Below are 18,398 nucleotides of genomic sequence, written 5' to 3' on the forward strand. Positions count from 1 at the left end.
ATTGAACATTTCTCATTATGCACAAAAGGGGGTTTCAGTAGGCAGCGCATGAGAGAAGCCTGTCCTAATTTTCAATTCAATCCTGTTGAAGAAGTAACTGAGCTGAATTAATTCATATCCACACTCACACTCACTCACTCACACACACACTGCCACACGCCTGCTCATATTAACCAAGACAGCCCTTGTGATATAAATAAACCGTGAACAATTCAATGCAATAGGTATCAGCTGCCAAATATACCGTGATACAGTGCCGCAAAATATCACTCCTACTAGTCACATTCACCAGTGCTCTGTTAGCTCCCTCTTAATTAAACATTCATCTATGAAACTGTCAGTCTACACGTGCATATGCCTATGTGTACGCACAAACCTAACTGCACTACGTTAAGGAACCTTTGAATGGCATGTTATCGGTGAGGTGAAGCCAAGGCAGTAAATGCTAATGGCTAATTCCAGGGCGGCGTTTGAGGTGGGCCTCTTCAGCAGCTGAAGGAACGGGAGATGTACGAGGGCAAATGAGGGCAATAGCAGGGAAAGGGAGATGTACGAGGGCAAATGAGGGCAAAAGAAGATGTACGAGGGCAAATGAGGGCAAAAGAAGGCCAACACTGCCAGGCCCTCTGACCGGAGGCAACCAGAGGGCTTGGAATAAAATAAAAGCCTGCATATGTTAATCAGCCCATTCCAGTTGTTCAGAGAGAGTGTTGTGATCTGGCGTGGGGTCTTCATTAGGTCATGTCAGAGTTCCTCGGACTCAACCTATTGGTTTCCTCAGAGCAGCGGAGGGGGAAAGGTAAGTCACAGAGGTCACAGAGGTCAAATGACCCTGCTCCTTTAGAAGGCAGACAGAGCAAGCGAGAATTTGTCACATGCCATTTCATCCTTACCCCTTTCCTTCTCCGTGCAGAAAATAAATAAATAAACAAATATGGAGGAGACATCGCATTATGCATCCACACCTGCCCCACTCTGACAGCAACCAGAGTTGACTCCTGGGGTTCTCTCTCTCTCCCTCTCTCCCTTTCTTTCTCTCTCTCTCTCCCCCCTTTCTCTCTCTCTCTCTCCCTCTCTCTCCCTCCCACCCCCAGTCTCTGTGAAATTGAAATGGAATACTATGAGCAGTGTCAAAAATGCAATAGCTCAGTGAATTAGAGGTTGGGGTTTGCCTTGACATTGCTGCTGGTTGTCTGCGACGGAGACAATTTAAAAAGCAAGGGATTACCAGAAAAGAGGAGAGAATATGAAATAGGATCCCGAGGGGAAGGAAGGGGGCAGGTGGGTATATGGATGTAGGCAGGGTAATGGACAAACAGATAATGACCAAGACCTTCAGGCGGCAGTTGGGTTTGCTAAACCGCATTTCCACCCATTTCCGAGGTCTGAGTAACAACAACCTCAGGATTCTGGTATTACACCGAAAATGCTGCATGCAAGCTTACGTGACAGGAAGTATAAAATCACATTAGTTATGTTAGAAGTCACGTTAGTCAGCTAGGTACTATATAAAATGATAGTTCTGGAAATAAATAATGCACTCATTTTGCCCATACAGTAATATACAGACTTTGTAAGTGTCCAAAAAACAAAGGAAAGTACACAAGGACATATAGAAGACAGAAATTAAAAATACTAATTAGTGACGACCGACATCTGACTGGCCGGTGTGTCGAGCGACGCATCACGACAGACACAACACAGTCTGCTCACATATTTCCACACCTATCTCCACGCCATATATCGTTTGCCAGGCGCTTTTCTGTTTTTTTTACATTTTGAGACTGATCCATCAGTCCCATATCCTATTTTCTTCCAATTTGGGAAATGGTGTGACTGCCTGAGCGAGCATGAGTGTGTTGGATGGTGAGGTGTGGATGTGGATCCCTTCCATTCCAGCATGTGTTGCCAGCAGCGTAGCATTGACCAGCAGCCAGGGATCTTTTCTTTTCATTCAATTCCACAGCAGTGAGCTAATACCTTAAATAAGATAATACCAGGCAAGCTGTGGCCTTCAAGTGCGTCTGTTGAATTGTGGACAGAAAATCAAATATATATACGTGGTCATGAATAACAGTCTGGGAAACAGATAAAAAAATACGGATGACTGAGATTGCTGAACCCTTTTCAAGGGTCTTTAAGCAGACGACCCAAAGAAAGGGCAAATCGGTAAAACTCAAATTCCCTTTCTGCAAAAGAGCGCTTAAAAAAAACACACACACACAATATAACTATACAACTATAAAACCATCCATATTATTTCACTCACGTAACAGAATTTCAGTAGTAGTGAAGACACAGGTTGACGGGGTATAATACACTACATTTGGCTCTCTATTGCGATGTGACTTTCACAACGGTTCAAAAAAATCAAGCCAAAAAAAACTATAACAGACAGCTAACACTGATTGAAGCCGGGACTGTTTCCTTTAACGGCTGTAAGTCACAAGATCCATTTAAAAAGGTGCAGCTTAAAAAGAGCAAATGGTTATGAGCTCGGTCACACTGAGTGCACAGTAGCAGTAAAGGTTCTGCACTTCTGTCGGGGCTAGCTAGACCATCATGCTTTGCAGCAGAGCCACAGCTTTTCTTCAATCAAAACAGGCGAGTGTAAGAGAGTTGGGCTCTAAAGGGGAAGCTTCCCCCACTGCTCCCCACTCAGTACATGCGGCCTCCTTCAAGTGCACTGTGTGGCACCGCGGCTCTCTCTGGGAGAAGCGCAATTAGATCCCTGTGGGGGTCTTTAGGGTGCACAGACTAGAGAGAGAGAGAGAGAGAGAGAGAGAAAGAGCGACAGAGAAAGAGAGAGAGGGAGAGAAGGGGTGGGAAAGTAGAGAAAGACAGACAGACAGAGAGAGGGGAAGAGAGGTATGGATAGAGAGGGAGAAACAGAGAAAGAGAGAGAGAGAGAGAGAAGAAGAGGGGGTAGGCAGAGAAAGACAGACAGAGAGAGAGATAAAGACAGGGAGAGAGGTATGGTGAGAGAGGGAGAAAGAGAGAGAGAAGGAGAGAGAAGGGGGGAGGTAGAGAAAGACAAACAGACAGAGAGAGAGAGAGCTAAAGACAGGGATAGAGGTATGGAGAGAGAGGGAGAAACAGAGAAAGAGAGACAGAAGGAGAGAGGGGGAGGCAGAGAAAGACAGACAGACAGAGAGAGAGATAAAGACAGGGAGAGAGGTATGGAGAGAGAGGGAGAAACAGAGAAAGAGAGAGAGAGGGAGAGAAGGAGAGAAAGGGGTAGGCAGAGAAAGACAGACAGACAGAGAGAGAGAGATAAAGACAGGGAGAGAGGTATGGAGAGAGAGGGAGAAACAGAGAAAGAGAGAGAGAAGGAGAGAGGGGGAGGCAGAGAAAGACAGGCAGACAGAGAGAGAGAGATAAAGACAGGGAGAGAGGTATGGAGAGAGAGGGAGAAACAGAGAAAGAGAGAGAGAAGGAGAGAAAGGGGTAGGCAGAGAAAGACAGGCAGACAGAGAGAGATATAAAGACAGGGAGGGAGGTATGGAGAGAGGGAGAAACAGAGAAAGAGAGAGAGAAGGAGAGAGGGGGAGGCAGAGAAAGACAGGCAGACAGAGAGAGATATAAAGACAGGGAGGGAGGTATGGAGAGAGGGAGAAACAGATAGAGAGGGAGAGAGAGAGAGACGAGAGAGGGAAGAGGCAGAGAAAGACAGACAGACAGAGAGATAAAGACAGAGAGAGGGAGAAACAGAGAAAGAGAGAGAGAGAGAGAGAAAGGGAGAGAGAGAGAGAGTGACGGACGGAGATGGAGATGGAGAGATCTCGGCTGCACTGTAATAACAAGCCCATGGTGCTGGTGTGGCTGTGTCATCACCCTCACTGATCCCCACTGAGTTAAAGACAAACAGAACCCACGAGGCAGGGGGCAGGGGGCACTTTAGGGAGGGCTAATTTGCAGTGTCAGAGAGAGAATCTGTGGGGGGGGGGGGGGGGGGGGGTTCAAAAGAGAAAAAGAGAGTTGGTGTGTGTGTCTGTGTGTTGGGGTTGTGAGAGAGCATGAATGTGTGTCTGCTTCTGTATGTATGTGTGTATGTATGTGTGTATGCATGTGTGCGTGTGTGAATGTGTGTGTGTGTGTGTGTGTGTGTGTGTGTGTTAACCTGTGCATCTCCTGTGTGTGTTTGTGTGTGCACATGTATGCGCGCCTGTGTATGTGTGCGTGTGCGTGTGTGTGTGCGTGTGTGTGTGTGTGTGTGTGTGCATGTGTGTGCGCATGTGTGTGTGCACGTGTGCACGTGTGCTTGCACGTGTGCTTGCACGTGTGTCTGTGTGTGTGTGTGGAGAGAACATACGCATGTGTGCATATGTGTGTCCACGTGCATGTATCTGTACTAGAGGCACGGTGGCAGGCGTGAGCATAGGCCCTTACTGAAGTCTCCCGTCAGGTAGAGCTCCTTGGCGTGTGTGTGTGTGTGTGTGTGTGTGTTTGTGTGTGTGTGTGCTTGCACGTGTGTGAGCATAGGCCCTTACTGAAGTCTCCAGTCAGGTAAAGCTCCTTGGCGTGTGCGTGTGTGTGTGTGTGGGTGTGTGTGTGTGTGCTTGCACGTGTGTGAGCATAGGCCCTTACTGAAGTCTCCCGTCAGGTAGAGGTCCTTGGCCCCTGGTGCGTGTGTGTGTGTGTTTGTGTGCTTGCACGTGTGTGAGCATAGGCCCTTACTGAAGTCTCCCGTCAGGTAGAGCTCCTTGGCCCCCGGTGCCCATTCCCTGAAGAACATGCCGCTGTTGGGCTGCCGCTGCGCGCCGTACGACTGGTAGCTCTTAGTGAACTGATCAAAGTCTCCCTCCGTTCGCTCCACCTGGGCCAGACGCTCTTCAAACAGCCTGTACCTGCAGTCCCACCAGAGATAGAAGAGACAGAACGACAGAAAAGACAGAAACTCATTAATGCATTACCAAAACAAATATATACAATATAGTCAATAGACTCTAAACTGCCCACTAAGCTGTGTATTACGTTCAAAAACATAGACAAACATAATTTGCAATGTGTAGAAGCTATGAAGTGATGAATGGGAGACAGTGACAAGCTACATTAAAGCCCAGTGTCTTATTTCACTCCAAATATACTCATCATTATGAATGAAAGGGCAGTTTTGGTTATACAATTCAGTATATTTTCACAAGGGATTGAAGCACAAAGTGTCAATTTGTGTACTCGAGAATCTCTGTCAATCATACGAGACTGAATTGACACACATGGCAAAAGAGTACAAAGTGTTCATGTGAAACATGTTGACCTTTTATCTTTAGGCATGTTTGAGCGAGAGAGAGAGAGAGTCTGTGTGTGTGTGTGTGTGTGTGTGTGTGTGTGTGTGTGTCTGTGTGAGTATGTATTCAGGGGGTGGGGGGTGCCCCGTGTTGATCAGGCTATCCTGAAATAGAAAAGGTTCATGATATTTCAACAGAGGAGCAAGGAATGTCTTCAGGCAGTAGAGCACGTGTAAGCATGTGGAAATATCACACCCCTAAGAGTAGGTTGTCCAGCTGGTGATGGCTCTTGAAAGAACTGGCTAAGTTCTAAGGTCTAAATTCATTCTTGTAAACTATCACCTTGACCATGACCCTGGTGACTTTGCCCCTTGAAACCATTTCACATGGGCTCACACTTCCAGTTCATATGCTGAGGACTTACTGAGGTTTTATTTGGATTTCAAACCATCTACCTAAGCAACTGTAATTCTGTGTGTTGACCAGTATAGATTATATTTGTTTGGTTATGTTGACATACAACATATAGCTCAAGTATTTACTCAAGATTGAACTTAAAGTAACACTATGCAACCATTTAAGGTATGCTTTTTTTTAGGCAACTAGTTTTGGTACCATCCTCAAATGTATTTTGATAGCATATGGTCCTGTGAAGGACCGATAAACACTTGTGTCTTTCCCACTAGCCATCCAAGATATGCCCTATGTAGTTCTTTGGACCGGGCTGGAATACCCTGCAAAAATGGAAGAAAAGTTTCACAGCATGACATTGCCAGCTTTACTGCCAAAAGACACCATTTAGTGTGTTGGCAAGCTTCTATCAGTGTCAGCTGGGCTGTTGGTGGTGTTTGCAAGGTTTTTGCAAGCCTTTTAAGTAGTTGGCTTGCTAGTTTTGGATCAGAACTCCATAATGCTGCTTTAAGTATTGGTATCATCTAAAGCCTACTGAGATGGATTTCCCTTATTGGTGTTGAGCCTTGGTAACCAAGCAACCAGATCACCATAGAGATAAGGTTGGAGAATCTCTGCAATGCTACCCAGATTTAGTGGAAGACTAGCCTAACGGTTTTGGGGGGGGAAACAACACATAAAGCAAATGGACTGAGGGTAAAGGATTCAAAAAATAACATTTATTTAACATTAAAAATACCCAAATGCATATGAACAAAATGGAAAAGCAGCACATTTGACATCATTTGGAAGTTATTAATAGTTTTAAAATGTGGAGTCTCTGTATGAATCTCTGTATTAGCTTTCCTGCCACATGTAATAGGCAAACAGAGGTGAAAGAGTTAAGGGGGAAAACATGTGAGGTGTGTTGGTGGTTTGCAAGAGACTTGGGTCAAAGTAAGACTAAATACTGCAATGTGCAGAGAACTCTGATTTGTTGTATCCGGTTTGTAGGCTACGATTTTGATTAAATGGAACCTAAGCCTAATTATTGGGTTGTTATCAAATGTTGTCACACATTTTTTTCATGTCATGTCACTTCACATGTTTTCCACAACTTCAAATTCAAAATGGCTGACACTACCCAGATAAAAACGTACTGATCCGATTTTTTACATTTTATTTAAATCGCATGACATACTGTATAATAGGTTAAAGGCAGGCATTGCCAAAGACTAAAACTTAGACCACGTGAACAGTTTCAATTTCAGTACAAAATAACACTGAGCATAAATACTTAAAATGAACTATTTCTTTATTTGACAAGACTTTCATGTTTATGCATGTTATTGCATCAGGCCTTTGATAACCCATAGGCTACCGCACAACTTAGTGCTGTCAGAGAAAATTTCTCATAGCGTATTTCCACTGACCAGCAGGAGTCCGTAGAGTGCATTCAAAGCCTTGAGAAATGAACCACTTCTCATCACATTTGGCTTCATGAAGCTTCATCTTGCCAACACTAATTGTCATACCTTTATACTCAGGGTTGGGGAGTATCTAGTTACATGTAATTAAATAGCACAATAAATTAATTTGAATACCTTACAATATTCGTACTGTTTCACTGTCTAGACAGACTCCACTCATTTGGCAGTATGCGCTCAAACTTTGAGCGTAGTTTTGTATTGGTTCATTTGTTTGAATTTGCACCACATCTCGTCTGCCAATCAAAACATAATAGAAAGTAATCAAATATAATAAATAACATTACTTTGCTTAAGCAATCAAATGAATTACATTACATTTGTAACAGAGTAACTAGTAATCTGTAACCCATTACATTTCTAAATTGAACTTCCTTACAATAGCTCATCCCTCTTTTACCATTACACATGGATTTCAGTGTTACTGTGGGCTGACGACAGAGTGAAAGAAAGAGATACAGAGAAAGAGTGAAAGGAAGAAAGGTAGGAAAAGAGAGAGCGAGAGAGAATGAAAGATGTAAGGAAAAAAGAGAGCAGGGGGGAGCAGATAGTGTGTGTGTGTGGGGGGGGGGGGGGGGGGGTGGTGGCAGAGAGGCAGTTTATTTGCTGTGAGTTGTCCGTCTCTTGCATTGATCGCTTCAGGCTGCGATGACTCACCTTCTCACAAAACAAACAAACTCTTCTATACGAACACTATCCTGTGCTGTCAATACGATTGTAATGGCCATGTCTGAGAAACTATTGCCGTTTCACAATCCCACTATACCCACCATTGTCTTCCTAAACTCCCTTCCTAAACAATCAAGTAGCCTTAACTTAGTCATAGACTGGGTGTCTGGGAGATCTTGTTATGGAACAGGATGTGTCTTCTTCTGCAGTACGTGTCATTTCCTCCCCAAGATAGTCCATATCTCACCATGGCTGTGTCCTGACATTCATGTTAATATAACTCTAACATCTGGTCATTTGTGACAAAATAAGAACTTTAATGAGAGAGGAAGGCACACAGAGGACCTGTGGGGCCATTACCAACAGATGGCTGGAGGTCTTATGATTCACATTATATTCAAATAGAGACAAGTCTACGCAAGACACGAACAGCATCTTGGAGACTGTAGAGTAAATTGGTCAGGCCGTCTTTTCAACATTGCCTGTTCTACCAAAATAACTTTAATCTAAGGAACTGGCTCATTTGTTTAACAGTGAGACTTAGAGTTAATGTCTACTGATTTTGCTTTGTATCCTGCTCTTTTCTTGCCCAGAGAATGCCAATGTAAAATAACACATTGATAAACATAGTTTCTCACAAAGTTTCAACACTCTTTTATCACACCTTTTGTTACCTATACAATTTCAAATTAGCAGATAGGTGTATACCTACAGGTAGGCGTATACCTACTTGACTTGGCCCTACCACCCTCTGCCTTCAGAGTGCATTTCATAAAAAAAAACATATACATATATATTTTAAGTCAGCTCTGTGTGTGTGTGTGTGTGTGTGTGTGTGTGTGTGTGTGTGTGTATGTGTGTGTGTGTGTGTGTGTGTGCAGTGTCCATAGAGCATAAGGTCTTACAAGTGGAGCAAGTACACGAGAAGCAATTCTGCATGCCCTGTGCTTTAATTAAAACATCTCTCTGAGGCCTTCCTGGGCCGAACAGATCCTGTCTGCTGGGGTTGACAAAGGGATATGCCACGCAGCGGAAATTGTTCACTCCAGTGCCTTGAGCACTGCGCAGTATTGCATTGTTGTAAGAGGTCATGACTGCAGAAAGTGTTATTCCCATTTCTGGGCTCTGGGTAAAGCCTGTTAGCATGTTAGCGCTGGGATACCTAGCCAGCAGCTGGCTTTAGCATGGATCATGACCAAACCCTAACCAGCAGGGTTGCAAAGGTCACTTTGAAATGAAATAAGATACAGATTACTAATTACCCTGTTAAAAATGTAATAAGTAATGTAGCAATTTGTATTACTTCGGTAAAGTACTGTAACTTATTACATATAATTACTTTTTACAGCTTAAACAGATGAAAAAACAGCTGAAACAGATGAAAAGGGTTAAACAGAGCAAAGGAGTTTCAACTTATCATTGTTTCTATCTGATATACGTTATAGTTTGTGTTTGAAGCTGACCCATGGACCATGTAGGTTTAAAGTCCTACTTCAACTCCTCTCTCCAGGCTGCTGTCTAATGGGCTAGAAAAAGAGTACATTACATTTCACACTTGTCCCATAATGCAATGTGTGATTTACACCTGGCTTAAATTGACTACCGAATGAAACAGCCTACACTCTCCCCCCCTCTTTTTTTGGTCACGGTTTGTCTTCATGGTGAAAGAAAATATTGCTACTATTCTCTCCCTACGTCAGAGATATGGTGATCTTATACAGTAACAGCAGTACCAATAGCCAATCGGTTCAGTTCAATCCATCCAGTTGTTCTATAATCATACATGTTGTTATGTGACTGCCCTAAACTCTTACTACTGCATTCGTAAAGCTCTGTATCGTCAGCTGCCCATCTCCTGCGGCAGTTGTTTTCCACTGACAATTTTCTTTAAGCGGTGATATTATCCTGGGGTGATAAACCCCCCTTCAGTCAGCTCACCTTGAGCAGTGCAGGCACTCAAGCACAGTGGGGACATTCACCAGGTACATATGTGGGTCAGATCCCCCATACACTTCTGTTTACACGACCCTTGTGAGCAATCATGCGGACCAAAAAAAATCCCTTCAAGGTACCAATAAAAATGGAAATGGTAATTCCGCCGTAAAGAAAACGTCATAAACATGTGAATACAATCTGATTTTCTATGGGAAATTATTCATTGCCTCCTCTGCAGGTGGCTTGTTGGGCGTACCTTAATGCAGTCCTTTCATGAAACTACCTGAAAACAATAACTGACTATACACACAGGCCTTAAATAAATAGTGAAGGTCAGGCACTATAAAGGAACAGAAATCTCATTAAGTTGATAGATGGATAGAATAAAAATGCCTCACATGTACTGCAGGCTAGCACACCAAGCTTTATGTTCAAGCACCGAGAACAGTTTGAGTTCAAATCAAACTTTATTTATACGGCGCATTTCATACCAAGACATAACACAATGCACTTTACAGACGTTCATCGTCTTGCTTAGAAACATCATGCAGACGTGTGGAGCCAGAGACATATTAGGATGTCTGAATTTAGAGGGCAATTAACCTTCCAACCCCCCACCCTCCAAATATTATTTTTGTACAAAATGAAGATAATGCAAACATACAAATATTGTATGAATATGAAGATACGTGATGGCTTGCCATCTCCAAGCTGAATTACAGACAATTTTATAATAGTTGACAGTAACACCAAATATGTTTTGTGCTAATTTCATCATGATTTTTCTCTCTGGAAGATAAAAGTCACAAACAAACAGATTTGTGTGTATACCATCTGATAAACTGTTGGTATTTTGGTTGCCAAAATCTCTGCAAGTGTGAAATTATTTAGTTTTCTCTGCCCTTTGTGCAAGACTGTAATAGAAAACTACACACTATCAGGTCATGGTTGTGCCTAGTACAGAAATGTAGAGCATTCCCCACAAAAACACGATCCTCAACAGGGATGATTACCCTCTTACGGTCCTCCAATACAGATTCATCAGGGCAAATTCTCCATAACAAGGCTTTTCTGGCAAATTCTTGAGTGTCAGAAAATTGATGCAGGTAATTTGAAACAGTGCATAACAATCTGAAGTCGAATTGAATTAATTCCAATGATGCTTGACAAGAGAAGATGAACTTGTCATTTCAGTCATTTTATTTTGTATACATTGTCATAGTGTGCTGGGATGAGCAAAAACTGAAGAAATTACCTCTTACATTTTCCGAAGAGAAACTGTTTATTGGATAGAACCCATGCCTTTAACAGAATTGTCTTTACTTCCAGTCTTGTATGTGTATATTTGTTATAAGAGTTATAAAAAGTATATTAGATATGTGGTATGTATATATTTATATCTATATTTGAAAAGTAGACCGTTCAAGGTTTCTGGGGGTGTTTTTGACGCGGTTTGGCTCTGCGGATGTGGAGAACCCTGAGCGGTAAAGACACAGGAAGAGTGTTTCTTTGGGTTTAAGTTAGACCATTAACAGAACTTTAAGAAATGTCATAGATGTTTCTAGAGACATTTTGCTGACAATGCCTCACTCTCCACTCGATCTCTCGCCTACCACTCAGGTTCTCTATCTCCTGCAAGACATCTCACCACCTCAGCATAGCTGCAGCTGTTACACACAAAAAGCCTGACATCAAAGCTTTCTAACAAGACATCGCAGGAATGCCTGTCTGTGGCGTGTGGGAGTCCTGCCAAGCCTGAGCACTGTCTTCCGGAGTGAGACTTCCCAGCGCTAACCCTTTTCTCAGCCCAATTAGCAGAGTTCTGCCGAATGGATCTGGCGAAGGCATGTGACAGTTCCACATTTTCCGCACTCGCCCACCTCCGCACATGGTTGTTAATCAGCCGTCAGACTGAACTGCGGCACGGGCACGAGGGCATCTGCATGTATGCCAACTGAACTGCGGCACGGGCACCAGAGCATCTGCATGTATGCCAAGTGCAGGGCTCAAAGACAAGACCCGAGACAACTCTTCAGTGTTCCGTGTATTAGTTGAGACAGTCACCACACAGGGACGTGCCAGAGAAATGGGGCTTCAGGAGCAATTTATTGTTTTTTTTTTTAAAAAAAGCAGGACTTATGGTTAGATGTTTAATGTAGGTTAATGGATTCTCTAAAATTAGTTTTAATATGGTTCAAGATTTTTTTTATTGGAGATGTTTACTCTGTCAATATCTACCTTCCGTGGCCTCCAGTAGGCATGAACTGATAAACGAACTGATGAACTAATAGCCTACTGGGTGAATATATTGACAAAAAAAGTGCAAGTTAAAAAATAAGTACATTCTGAAAAGTATAAATATTCAATCATTAGGTACCCAAAACACAAAACTACTAACCGTTTTACCACCACCTTATAATTCAAAATGTTAAAATGAAGAGCCTTGATTCTGGTGAAACTATTGGACAGGCAACGCTTGCATGAGCTCTGTTGTGTGAGGACAGGCCAACCGTGTGTCTTGCTCGGGCCCGGGGACAAGATGATCTCCAAAGACCCTCCACCCCGTTGGACTGTGTGTTGTTGTTGTTGTTGTTGTTGTTTTAGCATTAGCGTTCAGGTTAGATATCCCTTATGTCCTTTTTGTCTGTGTTTTTACAGTTTTATGTAATGTTTGTCTAGCAATGAGCTGTCTAGTGTGAATGTTGATCTCCCCTGTTGTTGGCCCACTGAGTTATGAGTTCGCCTGTGAGTGCTTCCTGCCTGTCATGCTTCAAAATGAAAAAGCTTGAAGCCAAATAAACAATCTTCTTTAGAGCTTCTCTCCGACCTGTTTCACTGATCATTTCTTTTCGTTCATAAACCTTTACGTTTTATCGAAATTGACAAAACATGAAGTACAGGAAGAAAGGAGAGGGGATCTTTCACCTTGGGCTATACCTCAAGCATTCTGAAATATTTGTCTATAGACACATTACGCCTTGTAACCACAGACAGAAGACACATCTCTAAAAAGACTTCTGCACAGGATTCTCTTGTGTTTCGCGCACAGGTCCTCTGTCCTCTCTCCTCTGGTAGCAATTTAAAAAATGATCCGTCCTTCATGACGTCACACTTCAAACAATATCCGGGGCACGAGTTTGAGGACTTGTGAGGAACCATGCCATCTACGTTTCGGAATGCACGTAAACAGTCCTTGACACCTTTGCTGCACCACCACGTGTTCTTCCTTATAGTTTACTGTGCGTTATGCAACGGACATTGTTTTCTTTGTGCAGACAGCCATGCCACATGCGTGTACTTTTTAACCACCGTAAGAGAGTTGTAAGAACTTACACTGAAACCTGTTGTATCTGTTGTATTCATGCGTAGACTACACAAGCACTGTATTACAGAATCTGCACGTTACCTGCGACGGAAGTCTCCTTCAAACTGGCGCAGGCTGGGTTCCAGTTGGAAAAATTCTGTGAGTTCCAACTCAGCATTGTTACTTATTTCAGCCATCGTTAAGTTTCAGACTGTTGAACTTTGCGTTGTACGCGTTCACTCTTTTCCCGTGGAACTGCGTTTCAGTGGCCCTCTGTATAGCAAAGTTTAAAGTTAGAAATGGGCGTACAACAGTGGGGGGCTAGTCAAACACCGGTGGCCAATCGGTCACTCTCTCTCGTGTGTTGCGCAATCTTACTGAACATAGCCCCATTCAAACGGAGGCTTTGCACAGTACAGCTTCTTCAGCGTCAAGCTGTTCTGTTTCCCCTCCAGGTATTACAAACGTTCTCAAAAAGGTGGGCGTGGCACCGGTGTTCGTGACCAGTAGCAAAATGTGCATGATTTATCAAACTATCGCGTGATCGACATGGCATTAATAATATGGAATTTATGTTTCCTCTTTTGTTATATTTTACCAAAATGATTAGGCTATGTCTTTATAAGTCACTGCCAGATGTCTTCTCCCTTGTAATTTGTTTTAAAAGCACAGTGTATAGCCCTGGGGTGGGGTGGGATGGGAACAACAAGATGTCAGGAATAAATGCTGGTGCAGAGAGTGGAGCCCTTGCACCCAAGGGTGTAACCATGCTATATAGACATTGGGGGGGGGGGGGGGGGGGGTCCAAATTTATATATATATATATATTACGTGCATTGCCTACAATTCTTTATTTATATATGACAATTTGCACATTAAGAATGTAGTTTCCAGGACTACATTGACCATTTGAATTCACAACTAAAGGAATAGTGTAATTTCTCAGAGAAAGTATGTTCTAAATGTTCAAATAGTAGGCCTAGATTAAAACTAAGGTTGTAAGGCTGTCTAGTCTCACATTCAAATTTCACACCTGATCACCCGCATGTCCAGAGCATGAACCCTGTCTGGCAACTGCTTTCAGCAACCAAAGAATGCGTGGTTAAGCCCTTGCTTGCACCCCATTTAAAAGAGGGGTCTTTCCTTCATTAACATGTATTTATGTTGCACACAAGTGACATAGACTACACAGAAACGTGTTCATCACCACAAAGTCCTTGCCGTGGTGTTCTTAGTACCTTGCTTTACCAGCTGAGCTACAGAAACACTATCTTGTTGTCCTCTTACTGCACAATTCACACAATTGCTTTCTTACATTGCTAACAGCCTGGACACATTTTGCCAGTCACAATCCCAGTATCCTCTAGAGATGTGCACATATTCCCAGTAGTGTAGTGTCCTTGGAGAAGTGGGTATACTCTTATTTTTTTTTTAAGCAGCCCATACAGCACAGGATAAACGCCCTGTTTTGAGAAGTGGGTATACTCAATGCTGACTGAAAAATAAGTGGGTATACTCCGTATACCTGCGTATACCCTGGACTACACCACTGCATATTCCTATAAATATAGCTTCAGTATAAGGGTGTCAGAGGCAAGCTAGCACAAGCCCAGATAGCACCAGTCTGTTGAGCTCCTCCAGCCCAGACCTGATTCGGTGTCAGCATGCCATCATGGACATGACAGTGGGAGACAGGGTGAGCGAGAGGCCAGCCGTGGGCTCCCCTCGGGGAGAACCTCTGCGTTTCCGTGCCGCTCCGTCCGGGTCAGTGACCCTTCGTCACGGAGGGCGGGCAGCCCAGATGGTTTCGCCCTGCTTGCTGGCTGCCAGTCCGTTCGCCTCGCGGGCCTCCACCATGGAGCTGCTGCTGTCCTCCTCCGTATGGCCGACAGGGCTCCTCATGTTTGAGCTTCACCCCTCTCACTCCTCATGTTTGAGCTTCACTCCTCTCACTCCTCCTTCACTCCTCTCACTCCTCCTTCACCCTCTCACTCCTCATGTTTGAGCTTCACTCCTCTCACTCCTCCTTCACCCTCTCACTCCTCATGTTTGAGCTTCACTCCTCTCACTCCTCATGTTTGAGCTTCACCCCTCTCACTCCTCCTTCACCCTCTCACTCCTCGTGTTTGAGCTTCACCCCTCTCACTCCTCATGTTTGAGCTTCACCCCTCTCACTCCTCATGTTTGAGCTTCACCCCTCTCACTCCTGTTGTTTGAGCTTCACCCCTCTCACTCCTCATGTTTGAGCTTCACCCCTCTCACTCCTCGTGTTTGAGCTTCACCCCTCTCACTCCTCATGTTTGAGCTTCACCCCTCTTACTCTGGCAACAGCTAGACACTACAGATCACCACTCCACCACGTCCTCTCTTTCTCTCTCTCCCTATCTCTCAGCCCCCCCCCCCCCCCCCCTCTCCATTTCTCTCTTACTCAATCTCTGTTTCCTTCTCTCTCTCTGTGTATTAGTAAATGTGTCAGAATGTGTGCGTATGCGTGTGTGTGTGTGTGTGTGTGTGTGTGTGTATGTGTGTGTGTGTTTGTGTGTGCTCACTATACCCCCCTCACAAACACTCCAGTCTTTCTCTCTCTCTCCGTCTATGTGTGTGTGTGTTTGTTTGTCTGTGTGTGTACAGCCACCCAGCAGTCCCTTGTGTGTGGGTGCATCTGCCATGGTCACCATTTAGCTTGAAGCAGATTGTTTGTTCCCTCTGCAAAATATCCTATTTATTTGCTCAGCATGTGGTTTAGACAGTAGTGCTGATTCAGCCAAGGACATACTGCTCAGGAAAAGAATATATTTATGTGTGAGAAAAAGTTCAACAAAGCAGATTTTTTTTACACATGAGCGGATCAGCTGTGTTTTTTTTATTCTTCATAAGTCGTGTAAATAAATGAAAAATAGCCGCTGGCAGCGAGGCTGAGGGCCAAGGGGTGAAGGGAAAGGTGTAGAGGAAGGTACCAGGAAGAACAGTGAGGTTTAGACCATTCAGTTTCACACAGCTGCAAGTCTTTTAATTGTTGTATATTAATGTTATGTTATATGTTTTATTGTTAAAGTGTTATAGAGTTACAGAGTTATATGTTGTTCTTTAAGTTGTTGTATGTTAAGGTTATATGTTATATGTGTTATTGTTACAGTGATATAGAGTATATGTTTTTTTGGTAAATGTTACTTGTTATCTGTATGACGTCTACTGCGTAGATGATGATGCTGGCCAAGTCTTAAGAATTTTGCTGTACTGAAGCAATATGGTGCATGCAACAATAAACACTTTGACTTTGACTTTGAAGTCATGGACTGCAGTCATTTTGTAATCATTTTAGACACAGGAATGTATAATTAAATTGAAAGTTTTATTACGTCTCATAAAAGCTTGTAGATTTGAATGAAATGACACTGGGGGAAAAAGTGCTGTTAATTATATGATTTCAAAGTATTTAAGTGTGGAACTGGAAAAATGCTTTCCAGATCTCTGGTCTCAGCAGTATTGTCATTAGGGTTGCCAGGAGCTTTTTTGCCCAGGACTGCTAGTGTTCATGGGTAATGGGTGCATGTGTTCATGGGTAAAGGGTGCATGTGTTCATGGGTAATGGGTGCATGTGTTCTTGGGTGCAAGGCTGCTAGTGTTCATGGGTAATGGGTGCATGTGTTCCTGGGTGCAAGGCTGCTAGTGTTCCTGGGTGCAAGGCTGCTAGTGTTCATGGGTAATGGGTGCATGTGTTCATGGGTAATGGGTGCATGTGTTCCTGGGTGCAAGGCTGCATGTGTTCATGGGTGCAAGACTGCTAGTGTTCATGGGTTCAAGGCTGCTAGTGTTCCTGGGTGCAAGGCTGCTAGTGTTCATGGGTAATGGGTGCATGTGTTCCTGGGTGCAAGGCTGCTAGTGTTAATGGGTGCAAGGCTGCTAGTGTTCATGGGTAATGGGTGCATGTGTTCATGGGTAATGGGTGCATGTGTTCCTGGGTGCAAGGCTGCTAGTGTTCATGGGTAATGGGTGCATGTGTTCCTGGGTGCAAGGCTGCTAGTGTTCCTGGGTGCAAGGCTGCTAGTGTTCATGGGTGCAAGGCTGCTAGTGTTCATGGGTAATGGGTGCAAGGCTGCTAGTGTTCATGGGTAATGGGTGCAAGGCTGCTAGTGTTCATGGGTAATGGGTGCAAGGCTGCTAGTGTTCATGGGTAATGGGTGCAAGGCTGCTAGTGTTCATGGGTAATGGGTGCAAGGCTGCTAGTGTTCATGGGTAATGGGTGCAAGGCTGCTAGTGTTCATGGGTAATGGGTGCAATGCTGCTAGGGTTCATGGGTAATGGGTGCATGTGTTCATGGGTGCAAGGCTGCTAGTGTTCATGGGTGCAAGGCTGCCAGGGGCAAGGGGGTGCAGCAAGGGGGTGAGTTTCTTTTGCCAGTGCTCAGGGGTGTGAGGCTGGACCGGGGTTCATGTTCCTGCCACTGCAACAGTGCCTCCTGCTGGCGGGTTGGGGGGGAAGAACAGGTGGTAAACACAAACTGCATGGAGAGCCGCAGCGTGACCTTCTGCTGTCTCTGCGGTCCTATAAGTGACTTATGTTCATGGAGGATGTTGTGATGTGCTGGTTTTTGGCGAAGCATTAGTCCAGCCAAATGGTACACACTCCTGCAACAGTCTTCACTGCAACCCAGTAAGTATGACTACCTGAGAGAAGCTCTTAACCTATGTGTGTGTGTGTGTGTGTGTGTGTGTGTGTGTGTGTGTGTGTGTGTGTGTGTGTGTGTGTGTGTGTGTGTGTGTTCATATGAGCACCCCAATATATGGGTTTTGCCCGTCTTTTTCGAAGTCTTTCAATCACAGTAACTTGGTATTCTCCTGCAACAGTCTTCACTGCAACCCCAGTAAGTATGACTACCTGATCTAGGTGCTCTGTGATTGTGGAAGACTGTGGATTAAAGCATTTAGGAAACGTGCAAGAACGTGGATTGAGTAAGACCTCTATTTAAATATCAGAATTTAGTTTAGTTACCATTTGAAAACAAAAAAAGCACAGACTTTCCTTCTCCTGCCAACATTTAGGCCTGATTACCAGCCATCTCCGATGCCAGAGCTAATCATCCAGCATTTTTGTATTTAGCTGTATTCATATGCAACTGCTGCTTCAATGGAGGATTTTGTACATTTCATTTTCCTCACTACAGTTTTGGCCGTCCATCCTCGCGCAGAGAGCACTGTTGATATGTCCAGCGTCTGTCCCTTCGCCCAGCGTCTGTCCCTTCGTCCAGCGTCTGTCCCTTTGTCTGCTTGGAAGAGAGAGAGAGTCCTCAGGGGCATATGTGCCAGCTTGGCACTCAGCCCACCAGTATGGGATAGACTGTTGCTAGGGTTGCAGTGACAGTATGAAAGGGAGGCACAGGTATCT

At 44.1% G+C, this 18,398-nt stretch overlaps 1 protein-coding gene across 1 annotated transcript in view; it reads right to left on the minus strand.

The window, feature by feature from the left end:
- The window catches only part of gbe1a (glucan (1,4-alpha-), branching enzyme 1a), a 54,801-nt gene extending 41,519 nt beyond the window's left edge, over positions 1–13,282 (minus strand). Inside the window, exons 1-2 of the mRNA XM_080832955.1 lie at positions 13,116–13,282; positions 4,678–4,847 (exon numbers count right to left, since the gene is read on the minus strand). Coding sequence (XP_080689081.1) covers positions 4,678–4,847; positions 13,116–13,210 — 265 coding nt within the window. The 5' untranslated portion in view covers positions 13,211–13,282. The remainder of the gene's footprint in view (positions 1–4,677; positions 4,848–13,115) is intronic.
- Positions 13,283–18,398: the final 5,116 nt, after the last annotated feature.

This window comes from Sprattus sprattus (assembly GCF_963457725.1).
Source record: "Sprattus sprattus genome assembly, chromosome: 1".
Lineage (NCBI taxonomy): Eukaryota > Metazoa > Chordata > Actinopteri > Clupeiformes > Clupeidae > Sprattus > Sprattus sprattus.